The sequence below is a fragment of the Opisthocomus hoazin genome, chromosome 3 (genome assembly GCF_030867145.1).
Source record: "Opisthocomus hoazin isolate bOpiHoa1 chromosome 3, bOpiHoa1.hap1, whole genome shotgun sequence".
NCBI classification, from domain to species: Eukaryota; Metazoa; Chordata; class Aves; order Opisthocomiformes; family Opisthocomidae; genus Opisthocomus; species Opisthocomus hoazin.
Genome location: NC_134416.1, coordinates 5371243 through 5396923, shown reverse-complemented (window position 1 = coordinate 5396923; position 25681 = coordinate 5371243). Strand labels below are relative to the sequence as shown.

General features: G+C 42.0%; 1 protein-coding gene across 8 annotated transcripts in view; it reads right to left on the bottom strand.

Moving 5' to 3' along the window:
- PTK2 (protein tyrosine kinase 2) overlaps window positions 1–25681 on the bottom strand; it is a 238503-nt gene that overhangs the window by 67438 nt on the left and 145384 nt on the right. For all 8 annotated transcript variants that reach the window (XM_075415500.1, XM_075415499.1, XM_075415496.1 and 5 more), the window contains 7 exons: window positions 24162–24216; window positions 19770–19910; window positions 18990–19067; window positions 17409–17516; window positions 16041–16158; window positions 7152–7182; window positions 4670–4722 (listed from right to left, as the gene is read on the bottom strand). In XM_075415500.1, the coding sequence (XP_075271615.1) occupies window positions 4670–4722; window positions 7152–7182; window positions 16041–16158; window positions 17409–17516; window positions 18990–19067; window positions 19770–19910; window positions 24162–24216 (584 nt within the window). The remainder of the gene's footprint in view (window positions 1–4669; window positions 4723–7151; window positions 7183–16040; window positions 16159–17408; window positions 17517–18989; window positions 19068–19769; window positions 19911–24161; window positions 24217–25681) is intronic.

Sequence of the window (25681 nt, the reverse complement as noted above, 5' to 3'; positions counted from 1 at the left end):
CTCAGCCTCTCCTCGTAGGAGAGATGCTCCGGTCCCCTCATCATCCTCATAGCCCTCCGTTGGACTGTCTCCAGTAGCTCTTCATCTTTCTTGAACTGGGGAGCCCAGAGATGGACACAGAAGCATTTCGGTTGGAAAAGACCATGAAGATCATCAAGTCCAACCACAAACCTAACACAGCCAAGAACCTCATGCTGCCAAGGCTTGCTCAGTACTCCAGCTTGTTCAATCCTCGCTGAAGCGAGGGGGCCTGCCATGTCGTACTCTGCAGCGCTGCACAGAAAGTGGCATTGGAGTTACGACGAAAAAATATGTCCACAGAATTCTTTAGTGCAAAGGAGGCACGACGATTAGTCAAAGGATGCAAAAGCATATTTATTCTTCCTAGTCATATTTATATAGGCAAGGATGGGGCAGGGGAAACCAAAGAACTCTGTGCCAGAAAGAATTTATGTAAAAAGGGAGCAAGCAAACTAAGGCTTTATTGATTTCATTTTATGAAGAACTTCTTATATAATTGAATAGGTAAATTATTATTTTTGGAAATACATGTAGCAGGAAATACATCCATCACCTTACCAAGGCTAACGTTTGCTATTTCAAAACAAACTGCTGGCCAGAATAAGCTCCTGTGGACTAGAGTAGAGCATTTTAATACGGTGACTCCAAGTAAAACAGCAGGAAATCTAGTCAATAAAATGATAGTAAACTGGTAGCTGGCTCTTACAAATTTGCTATACTATTGGCACAGAGCAAATAGTTTAAGATTACTGTTTTCCTGAGCGTACACTCTTGGCTAAGTACTGAGAATTATTTTTTAATGTAAAGACAGAACTAGAGGGAGAAGGAGATAAAAGTTGGACATCCCTACCTATTAGCTAAACCTCTCCTTGCTTCCGGTGAATCATGGCAACTTAAATCAAAACATCAGATGTATACTAAAGAAATCTGAAATCCAATTAGTTTAATCTGGGTTCCTATTTATATTTACTTACAATCCTACACACACGCAAACGTAAAATTTGAGGGATAAAATTACTATTATGCTTTAAAAAGCAGTGGAAATCTGGCAGGTATCTTACCTGCACGCAGTGAAAGACCATGCCCACTGCAAGGAACACGTCATTTGAAGAAGCAAGGCAGACAAATAATACCAGAAGAAACAGAAGCGTGCAGTAAGAGGCCTCATCTGGAGCACTGCATCCAGATCTGGGCTCCCCAGTTCAAGAAAGATGAGGAGCTACTGGAGAGAGTCCAGTGGAGGGCTACGAGGATGATGAAGGGACTGGAGCATCTGTCCTGTGAGGAGAGGCTGAGGGAGCTGGGCTTGTTCAGCCTGAAGAAGAGAAGGCTGCGAAGGGACCTTAGAAATGCTTATAAATATCTGAGGGGTGGGTGTCAGGAGGATGGGGCCAGACTCTTTTCAGTGGTGCCCAGCGACAGGACAAGGGGCAATGGGCACAAACTGAAGCAGAGGAAGTTCGATCTGAAGATGAGGAAGAACTTCTTCCCTCTGAGGGTGACGGAGCCCTGGAACAGGCTGCCCAGGGAGGTTGTGGAGTCTCCTTCTCTGGAGATATTCAAGACCCGCCTGGACAAGGTCCTGTGCAGCCTGCTGTAGGTGACCCTGCTTCGGCAGGGGGGTTGGACTAGATGACCCACAGAGGTCCCTTCCAACCCCAAACATTCTGGGATTCTGTGTGTGATGAAACCTGGTTCAGCGACACACAGCCGTAAGAGAACACTTCTTGGCTCCCAGGTATAGCAATCTGCTACTTTGGATTCCTGAAACCAACTTCAGCCTTCACTAGTTTGAAAAGGCCTTTCTTTAGAGGAAAAAAAAAAAAGTATATAAAAACCTTCTATCTTTGTGTGCTTTGGAATATTGAAACACTTGGAAAGAACAAGTTTTCATTTCACTAGACCAGAAATATTTCAAGGTATGTTAATAAATATTTCAACAAGAAAGACAAGGCGCCTTTCATTAACAGGCTCCTTTTCAAACCTACACAACTTCAGACAAATACCTGACCTTTTAGACCACCAAAACATGTTCCACATTGTTTTTGGCTACTGCTGGTTTCCCCAAATTGTGGTGGGGAACTCACTGTGAAACTTTCCTTTAGAACTAAGTGCATTAATATCATAAATATGTCTGACCACTTAATTTTACTGCTGAATGTCTGTCTCAGATTTTTGCTATTTAGCTTTAGCTTGGGGAGAGGTCTAAACAAAGGCGAGCAATCTCACTGAAAAAAATCAGTGGAGTTAATATGATTTAAACTATCATAAAGGACATTACAGCTGTCAGTAAGTTATAAAAGCTCGTCTTATTTGAAGCCCTTAGCTGTAAGGCATTTAAATGTCACCACAGAGAAGCTCTTATTCTGCAGACGAAGACGGCATCACCCACAGCTGGCTTCGCACTGGATGCTGTCAGCTGTCGAGCTCTGCTGACCTGCAGCTCTGGGGTTAACTGAACCTTATGTACATCTGTTGCCTCCCTTGTTCCATCCTGATGGATCAGTTACATGTGACAACAGGAGCGACACTTCTCCACATCTACATGAAGTATTACTTCATTTGTAACAAGCTGATTCCTTTGGGGACTCGGAGATTCATGCAGAAAGCACCTCCCAAGGAAAGACCCTCATCAGGCAACTTCATCTGAACAATCTGTCTGTGGTTTATATTTAATATACTGACATCCATACCACACTCGATGCATTTCAAATAAATTTGGGGCACAAAAACCAAATCAGCAACAAAAAAAAATATGTCAGTGTTCTATGTACCCTTATTAAAAAGAAGAACCCTTGAGAATGAGTAATAAATGCAATGGCTTGAATCATTCCAGTATTATGTCAGTGTTTCCAGTGGTTTGTAACACGGTATAAAAATGGTATAAAAGACTCAAGTATAATGATTTCATTATGGAAAGTTACAGAACATTACTACAATACAAGAAAAATACCTAACTGGTTTTGATTCTGACATTGGAAAGAAAGGGAGGCACATTTGCTGGTTTAACTGGATTATTTTGTTTGTGGCATCAGGAGCCAGCTTTGTGCCTTACAGCTGATGTTCACTTGGAACAACCGGCTCATCTCCAGCGCCGATCCTTTGGTTTCTTCTGGGGTGCTACAGCAAAGCACACTACTCCAAAAGAGTAGAGAAGAAGCAAGTTTGTGCTCTGACACACAGCACTACTTCAGATAAAATGCATCAAGCAAAGAATATCCGAATTTGCCAAGTCAAAGCGACAGCAACAAAGGAGTAACCATTTATTATTGCTTTCAATAGTAAAAGTGTATCAGCATTCTTAAAAAAACTGAAAGGGTGAAAATTTGAGGGGGCAGCAAGTACGACTATTTTGTCCTGAAGATCAGCGCTTTTTTGTGTCAAGTCGAGTGATTAAAAAGCATAGCACTTTTCTAAATTTTTTCCAACAGCTAAAATGAGCCACACAGGTAAGAATCAAGAGAGAACATGCTGAGCATGCTTCATGCTTATCTACCTTATCTACCATGCTTGCTCAACAGGTAGTGAAGGCAGAAGAGCTGCTATTTGACTCTGGGAGGTAACAGAAACTGATGAAGCTCTATTACACCTCTGCAGCTTGATACACATATTAATTCCAGGTCTTCTCATCTATTTTCTTGCACCAGGTCTGTCTACTTAAGCTTCCTACGCCAAAGGGTGAATCTCAAACATCTTTAAAGAAAGGTTAAGCACGGGGAAAGGAATCTAAAAAGTAGGATATTAATCAAGTATCTATGTATCTTTCCTACTTCTTGTATAAAATATGTCGGGTTTTTGAATATGTGCCACTAAGCGTTCACACAGATGTTGAAGTGGGGCTGTAGCCTGCCTTAAGTCAGGGGTGGACACTCCACTGGGTCACAACATTGGTTCCTGATGTTTGTGGCCAAATACTAGAAATCTATAGGAACATATCATAACATTAATACACTTTTGCATTGAAAATCTCCTTAATAAATATTATGCATCAGGATTTAGAAATGTATTTTCTGCTAAGACACTGAATCAATCCCTCAAAAGGATTTAAGATCTGTAAAAGAAAAATGGTCCCTCAAGTATAAAAACTTCAAAAACCCCACAGCAACTAACAAAAATCTTAGAAGCCTGTAAGCTGTAGAAACAACATGTATTACCTCCCATGTTCATCCTTCAATCAACTTGTGATTTTCAATAGCGAAATTAAGTGCTTTGATCTAAACAGCAGCTACAAAAAATAGCTATTAAGTTTCCTCTTTCTGAAAAGTGATGATTAATATTTAATTGCCTATTTTCACTTTTCAAAGCCGCTCCTTCATAATTAACACATACTCAGGTAATTTAAGTTCTAGCCCACGACATTCCACTTCCTTACAAAGCTAAGTGAAAATATTGACAAGCAGCCTTGCTTTCAAGTATTCTGACCCTGAGTTACTGAACGGATACGGCTGTTCTCGCAAGCGCCGCTACGTAGGATAGCTGCAAAAAGTTCTTTAGAAACCGTACTACAAAGGCAGCACAGCTATGGTCCTGGGAAAGTCAACAGCCACGTAGCGAGAAGTGAGCGAACCGCGAGTGAAAAATCTGCCTAAACATCTGCCAGCTTCACAAATAAATTTCCTTGTTTTTTTTTTTTTTGAATAAGCCTTACCTGACACAGAGACTGTGTGTGACCTTACTCCTTGCTTCTCATTGTTGGCCAGCCTGTAAAACAGAGGTTGGAAGCGCTGAATGCTGTACATTCTTCACGGTCACATACACTGGGAATTCACCCTAACAGGGCACCTACTGTAATTAGCAGGGCCAATCCATTTCCCACAGCGACAGATTTTGAGGGGGAGAAAAGTCAGAAAGGAATCTACCATTTCAAACCCATCTGGGGGAGTAAGAGTGGAGAGAACGCGTTACCATTTTAATGAGCATACCGATTCATGACGACAGAGCAAACTTAAAGGAAAAAAAAACCAAAAACAAGTTCTACAAACTTAAGACCAATCCATGCAGGTCTAAACACTGTCAATGTGTGTAACCTGATGGTGCTTCGACTTTCTGTATTATCTGTTGGAAACAAAGTAGGAATTGAGTTCTTGTCTGTAAGATGACTTCCCCTGTACAACAATTTAAAATACATTTACATGTCAAGTAAAAGAAGAAAAACAATTCTATTTAAATGTAGATAGGTATAAATGTTCATTAGTATCAGAAATGCCAATGAACTCTTCTCAGCTTTTTTCACGTGCATACACAAACACAACTTTAATGGTAAAAGAGTACTGCACTTCACGCTTTCAGAAATCTGGAATTTCATCTGGCAGAGGCAAATCTTGCCAGATGCAAGATGCTGCTGGCTAGTAGTTTTATATATTTGAAAAAAGCCCATTCCTCTGCTGCCAGACTAACCGTGTACGTGGTGCCCTTGTTTAAAAAGACTCCAGCGTACAAATTCAGTTTTGGTACACTGTCCCAAAAATGGGAGGAAGCTTTTTCACCAAAACTTATTTTATTCCAGAAATCCCTACGAATAATAAAAAAATGATAATTTTTATGCAATTAGAAAGTTAGTCTGTGTTTCTCAGCTGTATCTATTTCAGCAAAACCGAATTTTCCATAGGAGTGCACACCGAGTTTACCAATTTTACTGCTTTCAGCCTCGACTTTCATTTCCCTTTCCTCCCTGCATTTTAATTCCCCTCCTTCACACCACGAGAAGGCTACCTGGCTAGCGAGGACGGCAGCAGGACCTGTGTACAAAGAGCAATCACTAGTACCTAAGTGGCTGGTTTCTTGATTCAGGAACAAATCGTGTTCCCTACTCCATCCAATAAATAAATTAAAAAAAATAATAATAATTCTGGACTCCTTCCAGGAATCAAGGAAGAAATAGAATGAGGTGGCTGGGTCAAAGCAGGCACAGTCCCTGTGTCCCAAAAGAAAAAGGAAGAGATAAGACACTATACACTGCTGAACTTCATTTGGTCTCTCAACAGTTATCTCCCACCACTGGATACTGGTGATACTGCCTGATAAGCCTCAAGGAGAACAATCTGATGGTACGTGACTTCAAACCAGGTCAGAACGTGGCTATTGAGAAAGCAGTCAGATTGCAAACAAGGGGGGAAAAAAAGTGGCTTGGTTAAGGGACAGAAGTTTAAGAGTCCACGATGAGGAACTGCCCATGGCAAGGGGAGATGCCCATCACGACGTTCCAGCTAGGACAGGGACCAAGCCACTGGCCCCAGGAGCACAGAGAATCAGCAAAAAGAATTAACAGGCCTGGACTACCAACTCCAACAACATTCAAAGTCTTCTTAGTTCATACAGAGAGAAATTAGAAATCTTTTCTTATTTACCTTAAAGCTTGGGAAGGAGAAAAATGCAGAGAGGTATCTTAGCATACTTTATGAGAATTATTAGATACAGACAGAATGTCTCAGGGTACCTTGGATACAGGGTCACCATAAAACTAGCCAGAGGAAAAAATGCAATTCTATTTGCTTGACAAAGATTAGCATTTTCTACAGATCCATACTTACTATTGGAGAAGAATTTTTCTACGTTACTATATTAAAAAAAAATAGATTTAAAAGTATTTGCTATTTAAATGGTATTCTTTATTACACTGAACCTAGAAATTCCAACTTAGTCTGGTCCCATTACGGAAATTATATTAACAAAAGGTGACACAACAGATTTATGACAGAGGATATAAAAATATTTTCTCTATTTCCCATAAGCGAACAAGGGGACAAATAGGAAAAACAAGAGCACAGACTGACTCACAGATTGAAATCACAATTCAACAACTATTTAGCATCACTCCTATAATTAAATGTACTCATGGACTCAAAATAAATAGCCTGAATCCCAGCCATGTCTTTTCCAAAACACTCTTCTTTTGTTACTATCAAATATGATCTATGCATTATGCACTTTTTCCTGAGATTTTATTTCTGGTATCTTTATCGTTTAATACTACTGTCAGTCATTTATGCCCCATGGTCCCAAACAACTGCCCGGTATTTGTCATAGAATCCAAAAGCAACAATAAAAATTAAGCACGTATAAAAAGTCCGAAAGCGTCACTTAAGCAAAAAATTTTTTTAGTGTATAAGAAAAGAAAGCATAAAACTTACTTTGGTATTGATGGCAAAGCTCTTTCACCTTCTGTGTAAACAAAAAGAAAACAGGATTAAAATTTCTGCAAGTTCCCAAATAACCTCTCTCAATGTGCAATTCATACACGCCTGAAACAATAACCATCACAATCTCTCAGGGAAATTTATGCTGATTCAAAAGACTGCTCTATACATATATTACGAGCAGCGTATCAACACACCTCCTCCTAACCAGTGATACAGACCTCTGGGAAACTCGTATCTGAGAGATCAACGTATACAGAATATACAAGTTCTTTTTTATTCTTAACAAATAACTCCAATAAATCACCTGCGGAAGGTATGACAGTATCTCATCTCTCTAGTAAGAAATGCTTTTCTTTTATCTCCAAGATGAGCTAAGTGCTAACATGGAAATAAAACAATTGGAGCCACCTTGGACTTATAAATAAGACAACTGAAATAAATCATTAAAGCACAACGTCTCACATTGTTTTCACATTTGGTTGAGATTAGACCATAGTAATGCTTGGTAGCCAGAGATGAAGTTAGCTTTTTATTAACTATTTTCAAACCCTTGCCAGTCTTTCTTTGATAATGCTATTGTGTATAAAAGCTTGGAGGTATACATTTAGGGTTTTTTTCCTTATTGGATTTGATGAGACACGCAGTTATCTCCAGCTGGGGAAGGATGATGGGGAAGTTAATAATGCTTTAGTAAAACATTAATGTATTAGTTAATACCAGATCGAAGGAAGAAGGAAATAAGAGAAAGTGGGCAATTAAAACTGGTATCGCTCTCTAAATCACTGCGGTACTGATACAGTGACCTGAGAAACAACGGAAGAGCCACACTTTTAGTAAACAGTGATACATACAGATGAAAAAAAAATCATGTAAGTTTCTGTTTGTTCTTACCCTATGTTAAAATTTCTGAAATTTCCAGACATTGGAAAAGTAAACTAGAGTCTTACCTTTGTGTATTATGGGACTGAGTAGAGAAATGCCCAATACCCAGAAGCCACGCTCAACATGGCAAACTACAGTAATTTGTTACAATTCTCTTTGCTGTCTAAAGGTAGAACCACCACATCGTCTGGCTCACCAGCCTAGGCCTGGTTTGATCCGTCTGATGGGGGTGTAGGAAGGGAAGATGCACAAAAGAGGAAAACAAGAAGCCATGATGTGGAAAGGCAAAGATCCTTAGAGGCAGCGTGGAATGAGAAGATCAAAGGCATGAAGGCAACGGCCTGGCAATAAAAGACTGGGGGGTAGGTACTCAAAAAAGGAAGCCTGTAACGGGCACTAGAGGATTCACACCGGGTAGAACCAGGTAAATACATCAAGCCTGGTGAAACAGGCAGAAGGGTCCTGCCCGTCACTACGCAGGCCTCCCTATGGTTGTGAAGACCACCCACAAGAACCTTAAATTCCACCTGATATCCACATCAGCTGTCAATCACTATTTGTGAAAGCACCCTGTGTTCCAGTTTAGACCAAGTTATGCTGCTGCTGCGAGTTATTCCAACACTGGATTTAATGGTACAGGTGTTGCTGATGAATCACACATGTTACTGGTGAAACATCTTTCCAGTCTGTTGTTTTCAAAGGTTCAGAAAGCCACACAAACATATAAACCTCTATGTTAAAAGAACTTTATTAAATTGCACAGTTAACTTCATCATTCCCTATTTTTAAATCAAGATAATGGATGCACAATTAATAAGCAGCTACTCAAAATAATTTTCCTTGCTCTTTAACATGTAGCTCCATCACATATTAACTGCACGCTATTCAAACTGTATTCTGAAGACGGAATTTTAATTTCCTCCAGGGATCTTTTTGTGTGTGGAGCACATCAGTATCATATTTGGGGACTTCAGAAACATCAGTGAGTGATTTTGTAACACTTGCAGGGCCACAACGCTTCGTATATTCAAAGTACTGACCTCAGCTGCAGATAAGATTGTTTCTATCTCCTGCAAACGTAGACTCCAACCTTTTAAGAAAGTGAGAAATACCACAGGTGGCACCTGCTAGTGTATGCTGAAGCCAGTTGCTACCTATCGAAAAGGATCCAAGAGTGCTAAAGATAAAATCTCACTTCCCAGTGCAGTATTAAATTTCCTTATCCATGAGACTCCCATTCTGTTCCTGTAAGTCCCTACTTCACTCAGCTGAACAGCTTCCTACCAGTGCAAAACATCGAGCAAGGATGGTAATAAAACATCTCCTTCACAACAAAAACCTGATTCCGTAGTAAACCCATTCTACACATTTTGTGAGATAAGGAGAATGCGAACAGCAGTGGTATTGCGTGGTTAGTTGAGCAGTGGTAGTACGATATAGTTAACGCATAGTGTGTGACAAAGGTGCAAGGAACTGGAGACTGAAAACAGTGAAAGGAGATGATGAGGATGGACAGAGAAAAGCAGCGACTCTTAACAATTCTAAGTTAAATGAATGTTTGTTTTCAGATTGGTTGGAAAAACAGGCACTGTGCACGGGTCCAATGTAACTAAAACCCCATTAGTTCTCATCATCTTGACACGCTGGAGGGAAGGGATGCCATTCAGAGGGACCTGGACAGGCTGGAGAGGTGGGCCTGCGTGAACCGTATGAAGTTCAACAAGGCCAAGTCCAAGGTCCTGCATGTGGGTCAGGGCAATCCCAAACACAAGCACAGGCTGGGCAGAGAGAGGCTTGAAAGCAGCACTCAGAAGGACTTGGGGATACTGGTGGATGAGAAGCTCAACATGAGCCACCAATGTGCGCTTGCAGCCCAGAAAGCCAACCATATCCTGGGCTGCATCAAGAGAAGCGTTGCCAGCAGGGCGAGGGAGGGGATTCTGCCCCTCTACTCTGCTCTCATGAGACCCCACCTGGAGTCCTGCGTCCAGCTCTGGGGCCCCCAACAGAAGAAGGACATGGATGTGTTGGAGCGCGTCCAGAGGAGGGCCACGAAGATGATCTGAGGGCTGGAGCACCTCTCCTATGAGGACAGGCTGAGGGAGTTGGGGCTGTTCAGCCTGGAGAAGAGAAGGCTCCAGGGTGACCTTACAGCAGCCTTCCAGTACTGGAAGGGGCCTAACAGGAAGGATGGAGAGGGACTTTTCACAAGGGTGTGTAGTGATAGGACAAGGGGAATGGCTCTAAACTAAAAGAGGGCAGATTTAGATTAGATATTGGGAAGAAATTCTTCACCATGAGGGTAGTGAGGCACTGGAACAAGTTGCCCAGAGAAGCTGTGGCTGCCCCCTCCCTGGCAGTGTTCATGGCCAGGTTGGATGGAGCTCTGAGCAACCTGGTCTGGTGGAAGATGTCCCTGCTCATGGCAGGGGGGTTGGAACCAGATGATCTGTAAGGTCCCTTCCAACCCAAACCATTCTATGATTCTATGATTTATGATTCCATGCTCTTCCTTTTCACTGTCGTTTTCCAGTTTCCATGAGGCACGACTGATTCTGTTCTCATCGACAGCAGAGCAACGCACCGTCACGCACTGAGCAGACCTGGGCCCTCGTCCCCTGGGCGGACAGGGTTGCAAGAGGTGGACAACGCATGCTCAGCCCTGTGGAGAAGGAAGGAGCACACGGCAGGCACGGCTCCTACGGCACAATCTGCCGGACGCATTGACCGGCGACAGGGACAGCATCCCCCGCTCGGCTGCTGGAGATACGCGCTGGGTGGAGGCCCAGGCATGGACAGGGGAAACCGGAAAAGTAAGCGTATGTTTAAAAAAAAAAAGGCAGCCAGAAATCAAAACTTACTATTAACTAGTATTAGGGACGTCTCCCCCTTCACTGGAGAAAATTAAAAAAAAATCCACCCGCATGGAATTACTGTTGAAACAGCACATCAAGGCTGATCTTAGACGCCTACACGCTCTCTGGCTACAAACCGCTCACTTCAGGCAGCGCTTCCCAAGTCGGTGCTCGTTCATTTACAGCTTATATCCCAAATAAAATCTGAAACATTCATTAGTACCCTTGTAAGTCTGAAGTCAAATTTTGTTACCAACAGCATCCCAGGAAAAGCGTATGTTGTTTTTCACAAGCTAAAACCCACAACATTTTGCCCAATTCTATATTCAACTAAAAAAGTGGGATACACATGACTCTATCAGGGTGTCCGTGCCCCAGCGCTGGCAGCGCGGCTGCAGCGGGGCCTCTGCGAGGAGAGGCCGGGGCTGCCCCGGGCCGGACACAGCCGGTCCCAGCCGGCTCCAGCGGCCCCACCGCAGGGCACAGCTGAGCCCCTCAGCCAAGATGGGGCGCCGGGGGAAGGCCGGGGGGGAACAGGGCTGGGAAAGGGCCAAAGGCGGCCGAGGCAGAGGAGGAGGAAGCCCAGGAGGGAGCAGCAGCAGAGGCAGCCCGAGGCCGGAGGAGGAGGAGAAGGGCAGCAGGGGCTGCCGGCCCGGAGCAGGGCTCCCCGGCAGCCCTGGAGAGAGCCCGCTGGAGCAGAGCCCCCCCCCCCGCAGCCCGGGGAGGGCCCCAGGCCGCAGCCGGGGGATATTTCCTGCAGGAGCTGCGGCCGGGGAGAGCCCGGGCGGGAGCCGGTTGGCCCTGAAGGGCTGCAGCCCGGGGCAGGGCCCGCGCTGGAGCAGGGAGCCGGGGGAGGAGGGAGGAGCGGCCGAGAGGGGCTGGGAGGGACTGACCGCAGCCCCCAGCCCCAGCCCTGCGTCCCGCGGGGAGAGGAGGCGGCAGGGGAGGGGGGAAGGCGGGAGTGGGGAAGAAGCTGAGGGGAAATGTGTTTTTTTTAATGTTTGTCTACCTGAATCTATTTTAATTGGCAATAACTTAAATTAATTTTCCTCCAGTCGATTCTGTTTTGCCCTTGCCATGAAGAGAACTCTCCATTTACCACAACGCGAACCGTCCTCATCTGACTGAGATTATTGCAAAAGCAGTACCAGTGAGGGGTCAAATTAGTCAAAGGGATAAAGGTATCGTAAGAATTACAATCCATGTTGCCATTCCATTAAAATGAAAACGGGGCTTTTGCAGTTAATTCGTATGAAAACAGGAAACACTTCTTTGGAGAACTTCACGGGTTATTTAATTGTGGTATCTGGAAACTCAAAATTCTGTTTTCGTTTAGCTTTAGATTCAAAGGGAATGTTTCAACGTAAAGGTGAGTTCTGGTATAAAGGAATGGCAATCACACAACTATTTCAGTTGCTCAGGTGTTTTTTTTCAGAGTCTTTTTAGCCTTTTATAAGAGTTTTGACAATTTTGAATTACCTATAAAGCTTGTTTAAAGTCATTAACAGATACAAAATTCAGCCACTAGACTTAAGATCACAGGAAAGCTACTTTGTGCAGAGTCTGATCTGTAAATAGCCACTTAACATCAGTTTTAAGTTTTTATCAGTTGCTTCATTTGTGCTTTCTGCCTGTAAGGCTTAAGTGTGGTAACAGAAACACAAACAGTGTTTTAAAAGCTTAAAGCTTCCCCATTGCTCTAAACAGACCTGTACACCAAAATATCTACGAAAAATAAAACAAACTGAGTGGAAATATGCTAAATACTGTCCAGGTCTTAAACATTACCGAGTGGTCTCACCAAATTAAGGAAACTGGATCATTAATGTATAGCGAGACAGGTAATATCACAGACACATAGGTTCCTTCAGTAATCAAGGATAAGTTGTGAGGAGATTTGCAATAAACAAGTAAATTTCCAACAAAGAGGGGATGGGCCAGGTTAAAGAGGGGAGAAAACACATCTGTGGATCGAGAGTTGCTACAGGATTTGTTTCCGATGTGCCTTGTACAATCAAAGCTCACTGTGGGAGGGATCTGGGAATGCAGGTCACAGTGGGAACAGCTCTTCTACAAAATGTTTAATTAATATGTTGAGTATTGCTATGAACTTCAGAAAAAGAAACCTCAGACAAAAGAACTCCACAATTTATTTGAACTGGAGGGATTCTCTTCATGTTTGCATAAAGAGGAGCATTCCCGAAGTGCTATATAAAATCCCTTTAACTCAATCACTGCTCATCTGCTCGACGTTAAAATACACCAGTAAGAATATCGCACAAATAAACGTGCTCCATTAAATGCATTTTGATATACTCTGCATTCATGCCTACCAGCAAACCACAGTGCAAGGCACTGTTGTGCCTAGTACTGTATAACACGTAGAAAAATCAGAGATCTTGCCCTTCACAGAGCTTAGTGGGTCTAGAAGAAATAACAGCTGAATGATAAGCAAGTCAGGTCAGGGGAAGGCCAGAAGTAGAAAGAAAGAGTGCAAATCGAGTGGCTTAATTTTTATTGCCACCTACAGCAGCAGTAAGTCAGCATCCACGTGCCGTGCTAATCTTAGATGGCGACTACTCCTATGCATCATAAAACAAGGAATTATTGAAGAGGACACGGTAAATCCTGTAGATATTTTGACTGGGAGCTGCTTCCATGCTTGGGGAAGAACAGCAGAGGACAGCAGAGCAGGGCTTCGCTGATATAAAATTTACCTCGAATACTGTGTTCAGTTTTGGGCCCCTCACTACAAGAAGGACATTGAGGGGCTGGAGCGTGTCCAGAGAAGGGCAGCGAGGCTGGTGAGGGGTCTGGAGAACAAGTCTGATGACGAGCAGCTGAAGGAACTGCGGCTGTTTAGTCTGGAGAAGAGGAGGCTGAGGGGGGACCTTATTGCTCTCTACAACTACCTGAAAGGAGGGTGTAGTGAGGAGGGTGTTGGTCTCTTCTCCCAAATAACTAGTGATAGGACGAGAGGCAATGGTGTGAAGTTGCACCAGGGCAGGTTCAGACTGGAAAACTTTCTTTACTGAAAGAGCAGTCAGGCATTGGAACAGGCTGCCCAGGGCAGTGGTTGAGTCCCCATCCCTGGAGGTGTTCAAAAAACGTGTGGATGTGGCGCTTCAGGACATGGTTCAGCAGCCATGGTGGTGTTGGGTTGACGGCCGGACTTGATGATCTTAGAGGTCGTCTCCAACCTTAACAATTCTATGATTTTATTCCACGATTCTGTATGGGAACACCCACGACTGGAGCACAATCAACGCCACAATGCACAGCACTGGGTGCCTGCACACTGCAGGAACAGAGACAAGACTTGAGGAAGGCCTTGACTGCCTGCGGTTGGTGGTGTGAATGACAGAATTGGAAATCAGCAGGCAGTGGTATTTGGTGGAGTTAAGAGCATTTATGTACAGGTAAGAAAAGAAAAGCCATTCTAGTACCAGAGGAACAAGACAGGAACAGCTCTGGCAATGTGACTGAACGGACCAAATTTCTGAAGTACCACCAGTGCAGAAGTGGCAAGAATTGGGACATCCTCTACATGTGTGCCTCTGAACAAAAAGCAGAGGACAGAGGCAGAGCTATCTATTAACTCAGTAAGACTGGGGAGAGGTAATGTGTTAAGATATGAAAAAGTACTGGAAGTTCAACTTTGGCTACCGTAGTTCAGGCTCAAAAACAGCCAACCTGCTGGGTATCAGAAGGGAATTTTTGGGAGGGAATAATAAGGATTGTAACAAACCTGAAACCACGAATTTTCAGAAAAGTAGAGGCACAAAAGACAATTGCTCACAGGTATAAACTAGACCAGTGAAATTAAAATCTTAGTTTGTGATGCCTTTTTTTTTAAAAAACAATAAACTAGCATTATCACTGATGCTAGCTTATCCTTTTGGTGTAGAATTTTGGTGCTAAGGGTTCATCATCACCGAGTTGTGCACTGCATTGCTGAATTTGTTTTGAGGGAAGATTTGCCTTCATATGGAGATAAGGTTGCACAACTACCAAATTCTAACAAAGCTGCTTGTGTTGGAGCTAAGGGTTAGTCACACACACTAAGGGTCAGCAATAACAAACAAACGTGCAAATTTAAGCATAATTTCCACAATTACAAAGTGCTGTCAAAACCCTACAATCACATTTCCTCATTACTGAATGACCAAATTTCAGTGGTTTATTTTTTCCTGACATGCCCAGGCAGGATACTACACACAGAGCCGGGACAGACCTGAACAATGTCAGTAACGTTACCCTATCTGAACAACTATTGACCAGGGAAAACCAGTGGCACAGAAAAGCAAAAATGTGGCTGAGGGCCTCAGCTTCAGACTGGAGAGCTGCTGGGACGGTTCATGTACTTTCTTGTATTACACATCAGAAGAAGGAAACAGTTGAATCACTGTTTTAGAAAGCAAAGAAGTTGGATGAATTCGCAAGTAAAGATTAGTACAGGAGGACAGCAATTTCCATTCTTAAGCAGTTTTGCTTGGATGTTCTTCAATAATTAAAGCTGGCTGAAGTTAGAAAAAATTCTAATGACATTTAATTCCCTCTTTAAAGCTGTGTACCTGCACCCTCGTCTCACTGCTTCCAGCTGGTGGGTTGCTACAAAAACAACTGATCAACACTACAAAACGTATCGCTGCTTTAGTTCTATTTTATGAGAAAAGCTCGTAAGACTTCTCTCAAAGTTTTTTATTTTTCAAACAGAGATGATTTGAGTGTCAAGGAAGAAGGCAGAAATTTTACAAAATTATCACTAGTTAGAACCTTATCCAAACACATTCTAACCAACCTCTCTGAATTTCCATTTGCATATTAGGGAATAGCCTTTCAAGACAATATGTTCTTGTTAGAAGTGTGTTTAATTGCAATTTACTTCTGCTAGTTAAGTTTAGAATAGTGTAGAGCAGTGACTACTGAAAACCAGTCTAAATTATCAGCCATTAAGTAATTTTGGATGGAGTGACATTTACTGTCAGTGTTCCTAACAACAAAAATACCTCGTGGCTCGTCCCTGCAAGGTAAGAGCCTCCAAGTGAGGGTTTTGCTGCTACCTTGTGTCTTCTATTCAAGTGCAAAATAATCTATCAGTAGATGTGAGTATAGCAACTACCAGGATGAAACATCTCCTTACCTTTCTGTGGCCTGATAATAAAAGATTGCGTAGCTCCATTCACCAGCCGGCAATATCCGTCTATCAAGTCAGCCATGTTCTCTGCAATGGTTAAGGATGGTGCTGTCACTGTCAGAGGCTAAAGGAGGAAAAAAACAAGGCACCAACAAAGAGGTATTATTGTAGCTGCAAACACTGAGTAGAACAGCTGTGTCATTGCATCAGAACTTTACACCCACTTGCAAACAGTACACAGAAAAATGTGGGTGAGCGAAGAACTACCAGATTCGTGCTGTACCTTTTATGCAGCAAATTTAAAACATGAGGTTCAGAAGGCACAGCTGATAAAACCCTCCACCCCAACGTAATATTAATCTGGGCTTATTAAGTGGCTTGTTAGCTAAACTTTCAGTCAGCCACTGCTCATTACAACTGCTATTTTATGGCTATAATGATGGCAATTCTGAAGAAGCTGCTTATTCCTTAAAACTCTTACAGGTGGTACCTTTCTTCCACTCTTTTGCAGCAATTTATTCTTTGCCCTGAAAAGTAACCTTCCCAATTTCAAAGAAGATTAAAAACAAGAAGAGACAGACAGTGGAAAAGGAGATGAGTGACATACAGACAAGCTATTAATTTTAATACTACCAACATTCATCAGCCTCTGCACAGATTTGCCAACATGCCCCCAGTCCTCCTCTACCACAGCGGCTCTTTTCCACTGCACAGGACCAAGGAAAAGATTGGATTTCACTCCCAGCTTTGCCTCCATGTAGTATGAGGGAAAAAATTTTTCCCTCTTATTCATTTCCCCTTTTCACGAAAGTGAAATTGCTCCATTTCCTCTTTAGGTCACAGCATCATATACATATGCAGGCTACTATCAACCTGCACTTAAAGTCTAGAATTCTTAAATTACGCTTCTTTTACAAATATTGAAGTATACAAGCACCAGGTGCAAAACTTGAAACATGTAATGAGCTCTAAGTCTATTTTAAAAACAAAAATATCTGACTAGTCTGATCATGACTGCTCACACTCAGCTTCCCTTTCCCCTTAAAGCAAAGGGAAGTCAAACACCTGCAGAATGCTCGGAATGCAAATGTTAAAATATAATGCACTGGCTGTAACTACAGGAGGAGCAAGAGAGTTTAACAACAGCTGAAGTCTTTGTATGAACACACAGTCCCCAGCTTAACACGCACGTACCGAAGTGACGTATACATTCTGTGTATTATAATTATGCTGACAGCAGAAAAATCCAGAACGAAGTTACAGGCCAGAATAAAAGTACAATATACAGAATATCTTCATTAAGAGCACACTAATCTCCGCCCCTTCGCCGGAAAACCAAAGCCAGTCAGTTTATCACAACCGTCAATACCGTACCTCAGGTGCACCTGCTATCTTGAGTTGCAACATCCCTTTTCTGTCCTTGTCTTCACTGTTTGAATATTGAATAGTCTGCACTTGATTAAAGTCTGCTAGATGAGTTGGCTGCAAAAAGGCAATGGAAAAAGCGGGGAAAATGTCAAAATTACAGCAAAATACTTTCCCTTTATTCCTGATGTTGCAAAAGCACATGTAGACTTTGATCACCAGACTACACTTGCAGAAGTACACTTGGAGAGAGTGCAGCGCAGGGCTATGAGGATGGTGAGGGGACTGGAGCATCTCTCCTGCGAGGAGAGGCTGAGGGAGCTGGGCTTGTGCAGCCTGAAGAAGAGAAGGCTGAGAGGGGACCTAATAAATGCTTACAAATATCTGAAGGGTGGGTGTCAGGAGGATGGGGCCAAACTCTTTTCAGTGGTGCCCAGTGACAGGACAAGGGGCAATGGGCACAAACTGAAGCAGAGGAAGTTCCGTCTGAACATGAGGAAGAACTTCTTCCCTCTGAGGGTGACAGAGCCCTGGAACAGGTTGCCCAGGGAGGCTGTGGAGTCTCCTTCTCTGGAGATATTCAAGACCCGCCTGGACGCGGTCCTGTGCAGCCTGCTCTGGGTGACCCTGCTTCGGCAGGTGGGTTGGACTAGATGACCCACAGAGGTCCCTTCCAACCCCGAACATTCTGTGATTCTGTGAAGTCTGCTCCCCTGTTTCTTTCTGCAGTTTCGTTAGGCTTTGGCTACCAACACACGCCAATGTCTTCAGTATTTGCAAAACAAAACCAAGCGCCAAGTTTGCCTTTGGAGGTCACTGCTGAGTAACTCCAGGCACATGCTGAAGCGCACACTGGAAACGGCCTCTTGGAGGTTAACTCAACAGGTTAACTACCTGGAACCCGCACTCACAGCACACTTACCGTACCTCCAGACTGCTGTAAAAGGTACGTTCTCAGCTGGCCACGTATTCCTGATCTGCAAACCTTTTCACTATCTTTGAACTAATTTCAGTAGAAGGTGGACATGGGCTCAACTTAAGTCATGAGGGTAAAATGTCCCAAACTGTTTGCTAGAAGAGCCTGTCTGAACCTTAACTTCCTTGCAGCACGGAGGTGTACAAGAAATACTGTAACACAGTTCACATCAGGTAATGCAAAGGCTACTAAGGGTATGAAGTAAAGCAAATAAGCCAGCACTGACTGCATAAATGCTAAACACTGATTTAACAAGCTCTTCATTTACACATTCCTAAGAAAGATGAGAACAATTTAGAGTAATTTCCATGTTTCATTGTTAAAAAGTCACCGCTAATGCTTCAAGTTCTGCAAGCAAGCACTTCACTGAGTACAAAAGCCAACCAATTCAGTGCTAAGGCTGATGCTGTCTCTCTACTTAACCCAACTGCATTTTCTTCAACCCTAAATCATGAATTAGTATCTGAGTAACAGCTGTATATGCTGAATTTCCTAGCTCTTCTGTGTTTAACTCAAAGATTAGACTTGTCACTCCCTTTTGTGTAAAGTTCCGTTCACAACAGGTCACGCTTGTTAAGACAGCAACTGAGAAAAGGAAACAGAAGTGGACTTACGTTTGCACCCTTGTCTGTCAGGTAACTGATCCCTTCTTCTGGGCCAATTGCCAGCTCCACAGAAATAATCCAGCTTGACTTCAGAATCAAAGGAGAAAGAGGGCAAAATTTCAATAGTGAGACAGGAACACTACCCTCCAATGTTACAATTACAGTTTTTAGTAATTAATCTCTAGAAGCTTTTAAACTCTTCAAACAATTTAAAATATATTAAAATCAAGTAATTCTGTAAGTAGCAAAATTCCTCATGACTGGTTTCCTGGGGATCCATGCTACCCAAAATGCATTTCCGTGTGTTTTACCTTAGGCCTACATGAGAACTACACATTTCCTGTATTTCCTCGTCTTGTGGACATTGATATTCATGTTCTAAATTCTACCTGAGTGCCTGTTTTCACACAGCTCGCAGACTTAAGACCCTTTCGCAAAATCTGTTTGAATTTGGTAGCTTTTCAAAGGCATTAAAGCAAAATTCACAAAGAGAAGCAGCTGGGACGTCTTGTTTCCTCTGGAAACCAGGTTAAAAATCGCTCGACGTTCACAAACGAAGCACCACTAAAAATATTTACTAATGTACAATTCTTTCCCTACTAATGAATGGTGAAAGAACTGAGAAAGTTCTAAATAAAATCAATAAATACATTTTGTTAATGAAATCCAAGAACTCCTCTCTATTTCAAAACACGAACTAAGCAAGCAATTAATTGCAGACCTAAGCAAAACCAATTAGACTCATAACTACAGCCTGTGTTCTGGCGACTGTCACATTCCTCTACTTACACCGAGAGCACACTTGAAGCATTCCTTGTCAAATCTGTACACTGGAGAGAGGATCTCGAAGAATTTCAAAATACTTTCTTCTCTGTTGAGGTTGGCAAATTGTCGAAATGTTTGCTGGATTAATTTTCGTAGTGTTTTGGCCTGTGCATTAAAATGTTTAAGGAGCAATTATTTTCAACCTAATCAGTGGCAGTGCGTTTTACAAGTTTCAGTCACTTAGTACGACTAACAGTTTCTTTATCAATGAGATGTAGACAATTATCAAGCAAAAAAGAAGCTTCAAAATATGAGTAACAGTTCTGCCTTCTAACTTACGCTTGGGAACAAAATTATGTCTGCTATATATTACAGAGGCAATATATAACTAACCACGTCTTGAATAAATTATAATAAAAGACAACCTGTTAACCTTTGCAGGAGCTATTTTTTCTAGATTCCTCATTTCTCCCAACTTCATAACTATGTATCAATACAAAAACCCAGCAACCTACACCTTCATACTAGGTTTTACACTTAAATCTCCATTCTCTTTTCTGGTAGTAACAACCCAGCTGTAGCTCTATCTAAATCTCTGCTCACAATATCTTAGACTATCCACAATATACTGGATTCTTAAAGTTGATAATATACAAAATAACTTTGATATAAAAAACCAAAATTTAAATACTAAATTAAAAACTAATGTAAAAAGTAAACTATTTAAGTTAAATCATTTTAACTATATTGTGTATCATTTTATTAACTGTTTCCAGGGTAGAAATAACCACTTAGAGCAGCACAAATCATCCTCCCGACATCGGTGACAGTGCAAGACACCCAATTACATATACTGAAAAAGAAAGCACGTAGAGGACATAAACAGGCTTTCAAACAACTGCATTAACAAAAAAAAAAAAGCAAACAAAAACCCCCACTAAACTAAGACCTAGGAAAAGTGCAGTACCTGCCTGTATATAATGTATAATCCCTGGGAAGGCTGCCACTCATTTGAAAATAAAAACGGAATCTGAGAAGCAATCTCTGTAACACGTCCCAAAACTGAACAAGCAATCAAGAATCCTGAATAAAAACATCCGCTTCTGAACACTGGAATTCATCTCGACAGACGTGCAGTGCCTCCTCCTCGCCTGTCCCAACCCTAAGAATCACGGCATCGTTTAGGCTGGAAAAGCCCCACGAGCAGAGGTACGCTCTGTAAGCAGCGCAGGGCCCGGGGACCCGCTGCTCACGTCACACAGTGCCACAATGTCACAGCTGCCAGGACACACATCTGGTCTCATCCCCTTCGCCAAAGCTTGACCCGTGTCTACAGTGACTGATTGGGTTTAAAACCCCTCAGTAATACTCATTTCTAATATATCTTCCAACTAACAATGACAGAAGGAAAAACATTCTTATTTTTGCAGTATGCAGAGGTTGGGAGAGGAATTACCACCGTTCCACTATGAATATAATATGCAAATGGCTTACTGTAACAGCATTAAAACCCTGCATTCTTCCATGCTGCCTGTTAACAGCTCCAGGCACTACACAAACACCAACTTCCTTTTGTCATTAGCACTTCCAGCCAGATTAGACATTTAATTTTGGTAAGCCTTTAAAGAGCGTTTAGAACTCTAAATAGCCTGAATTTTTAAAAAAGAGTGTTCAGAAAAGTTACTCTAATAGCAGTGATCCAAGGGTGGTGCATATTCACATACAAAATGATGACTGGTTTTGCAATGACGCTCATATGATTTGAAAAACCCCTCAGCTCAGCACGTAAACTCTATGGTAGAAAGTTAACAAATCTGCCATTTTGCGGTAATTTCAAATTAGTGCGTCACTTTAGCAGAACCTTCTACCAAATGTGAGGTGGATCATGACTCTAATAGGCTGCATATACTGGCCTCAACTTGCGTCAGGGGAGGTTTAGATTGGATACTGGGAAAAACTTCTTTCCTGAAAGAGCGGTCAGGCATTGGAACAGGCTGCCCAGGGCGGTGGTGGAGTCCCCATCCCTGGAGCAGTTCAAAAAACGTGTAGATGTGGCACTTCAGGACGTGGTTTAGCAGGCACGGTGGTGTTGGGTTGACGGTTGGACTTGATGATCTTGGAGGTGTTTTCCAGTCTTAATGATTCTATGATTCTACTTGGCTAGGACAAAGCAAGCATCTGGCAGTCAGAAGACCTCCCTACTGCACCCAGAGCTGCCTCTGGCTTCGCTAAGACCAAGACATACTATACTGGACCTTTCTGTTACCTTCCTTCTTACAGTGAAAACCAACATTAAGCAAAGTGAAGACCTTAGCCTTAACTGAACACCTGGCAAATACCAGGAACAAGGCACTACAAGAAGACAAAAATCTGCTAGCTGAAGTTGTCCCAGGAATTTCAGGCACTCAGCTGCTGAAAGACGCTTTATTCTGCCCATGGTTTGCTCTTCTGGCCTATTCCAGCATCATCTCGACTTTCATGCATAGTGGCATATGTTATTTGGCTCTTTTAAGTCCACCAAGGAGACTTAATCTTCACTTTCAGAGATCATTAGTAAGGTGTAAACATAGAAAGGCAGCTAGAAAAACACACCTCTTCCACAACAGCAGAGAGCCACTTCCGAGAAACAGCTGCAAATGACAACTTCATGAGAAATGCACTGAAAATTTGGAAGGCCTGATGACTCGGTAACTTCTCGTCTGTACCTGAATCAGGCTGACTTACTCTTTCTTGAACACGGATAAACAGAACTATTTGCACCACATACGAGATATAGAGCATTGTCCAAGGACTCTAATATTACTTTCCTCCTGGAGAAACCTCCCTAGACATCTTCTAGGACAGTGCTTGCTTTCTTCTTTTGCAACACTGTGTTTTATAGACCCTCTGTGATCAGCTAATACATAGATGTCTCTGAATTCCTGTTTATTTCTTTAACAAGCTCCTCAAATAAAGCTGAACTTTCTGGTTTTTAACCCCTGTGTATCACCTCATACTTCGCACCTTTAAATACTTCCATTTTCATTTTTCCAGCCTTCTGGTCTTCCTACACAGAGAGTGATATATCCTCTGTACAGCTGGCATCTCCTACATGGACAACACCAACAATTTTGATTATCACTGCACTACACTCTAAGCTCTACCTCACTAACAGAGAGAAATAGTTAATTTTATATTTCATGGCCACCAGTAGCTGTCCTCTGCCTACCAGTTCAAAATCATTGGTCTTCACAAAGTCAAAGAGTCATTTAATCATTTGAACTGATCCTCCCTTATTTTTAATAGAGATTTAATTTTCATTGAAAAGCAGACCCATTTTTCCTTCCTTTCTTTTTCTGTTTCATACATCCAACATTTTTTTCATGTCTTTGCAAGATTTTACTCAGCTTCACCTTCCGGCAATTCTTGCTGCTTCTTTCTGCTGTTCTCTCCATTTCAGGCTTTCTAAGGAGCCGTTTTCTTTGTTGGTCAGTTTTCTGGCTCCGTAGTATCATTTTTGAGACAGTTATTAATTCTTTTACATCTGGAGCCTTTCACAATTCCTCCCATTAGCAGATAATACAATTTCAGATGATTACATAAATTAAAGTGCAGAGGGATTACTTAAATCCACTTGACTTCATTAGCTTCTGATTTTCAAAAGTCTTCTGAAACCAAGCCCCTTCACAACAGACCTTTTCTGTTTATCCATTTAAATCGTAACACAGAAACTTCCTAAATCTGAAACTGAATACTATTATTTTTATAAAACCATCATTGCTTACCAAAACCAGCTCTAAAATCCCAACTCATGATTTTTACTTTCACATAGGAATGGAAAGAGGTATTTTACCAGGACATTCATCTCAAGATCGCTATAGCTGTAAAAATACTTGGTGACCATTCTTAACCCCCCTTTTCGAAACATGTAGAGAAAAATTTGCATTTTTTACTCTGGGAACATGCGGACTTCCAACGGAAGCGAGATTTGACTAACGTTTATAGTCTTAACTAGGATTAACAGAAGTGGAAATTGCTGGAAATCTTCCTTAAATGAGTTGGATAGAGTCTTGAGCAAGGAAGGCAGAATATGGTTTATTGAGTTGCCACAAAACATATGCTGACGTCTCACATGTCCCCTTCCTCTTTCTCCAGAAGTCTCATTTCTCGTGGCGGGGGGGGTGAAGTTATTGGATATTAAAGGATCTGAGGACTCGTTTAGAACTTTTCTCCACAAGGTCTGCGAGGTGGAGGTGTACCTCTCTCACAGTAGCTCAGCAAGGCCACGTACGTCACTACCATCTGTCTCAGCTCTGCCAGCACAAGTGCACAGCCACTCCCTTACACCTACGTGGTGAAAATGGTAACGCAGTTTTCAGATCTCTGACACTCTGGCTTTTTTAAAAGTAGTATACCATTGACTGGAACTATAATTACCTTTACTGAATCTAGTAAACTCTTCGGAAAAAAACGTCTTAAACCAACGTCTTTCCTGAAACACAAACACACAGAGCATTAATACAGAAAACATTGCGCAGTACCGTATTGCTCTTTTTCAGGGTGGTGTTTTGGCTTTGGTTTTGTTTTGGGTTTTTAACTAACACACGCAATATAGTAAATGATTTTCATAGTAACGTCCTTGACAATCTCAGAGTAGCAAACACAGTACCATTAAAATGCTAACGACAGCCACTCCACAGCAAACGTGGGACAGCAATATCTTCTAGTTTAAACTCAAAAGGATATTGCACTTAGAACAGGCACCTGGCGTGGAAAGTGTTTTTTGAAATGTTGGCTTGGGCACGGAGAAGTTTTGAGAATAAAACCTGTTCTTTGTACGTGTTCTAATAATTTAAAGAATACTGAAAAAAAATACTCTTACAGCATGTGGTCATGTGAGAAGGGAACAACACGAAAATGACAAATTCTAAAAAACATTTATCAGAATTGAGCACGAGATATAACAAAAAGGACTTCTTACAGTATCACCCCAGTAAGTACACTGACTGCCATTCCACTACTGGTTTACCCTTTGCAGCACTATAATTAAAGTTTTTTTCTAATTTCTGCTGTCACGTTTTCCTCATATCCAGCATCTAATGTTAAAATTCCCAGCTTTTTGTTGCAAGTAATCTCACTTTTTACATCTGTAAATCAGGATCCCAATTCTGCCGGTGCGCTTGGCTTTTGCAAACTGAATGACATCACTTTCACACTCATAAACAGGGCTGCAGTCCTAGTTTGAAACCCAGAGCCGTAAGGATTAAATTTCTTTGTGGCCCAGATGTGCTGCACCCAGCTGATGTCTGATGTGCGTATGTATCACTATAACTAAACATTACCTTTAAGGAAGATGCCGGAGAAGGTGCCAGAGATATGTTAGTGGAGAAGGAGATCATTACACAACCAAGTACATCAAGCGGTGTATGACCGTGAACTAGTTGTGCAGTGTTAGCAGAAAATTTGCAGGAGAAAAAGGAAAAACTAAAAGCAAAATGCAAATAGGAAAAGGACTTATATCCCTGCCTCTCAGAGGTGTTGCTGACTTTTTGCCCTTTAAATTTAAGAGGTTACAATCTCTTTTAAACAAACACCCCTATCTGCTTTTGCAAAGAGTACGACAGAAAGCTTTCCCTGACTGCATGCTTTGAACGTAAATACATCTGGAATTCTTACATTTGGCAAAAAGAAAAGCAAAGCTGTTAGCAAGCCTGAGATACACAGTATATATTTACTGCTACCTAACGGCACAAGAAGAAAGCCAACATTAAAGCCAATATAAAAAGCTTACTCAAAACAATAAACAGAGCATTTTTAAAGCTCTCTAAAGACAAGTACTCTAAAATTTTGCAAAACATCATACTAAAAACAGAGCAGAATGTTCACGCGCAGCAGTGAACGCTGGCATCTCTGCACTGACAGTAAGCTGAAAAGATTATAAAACTTTCATAAATGTT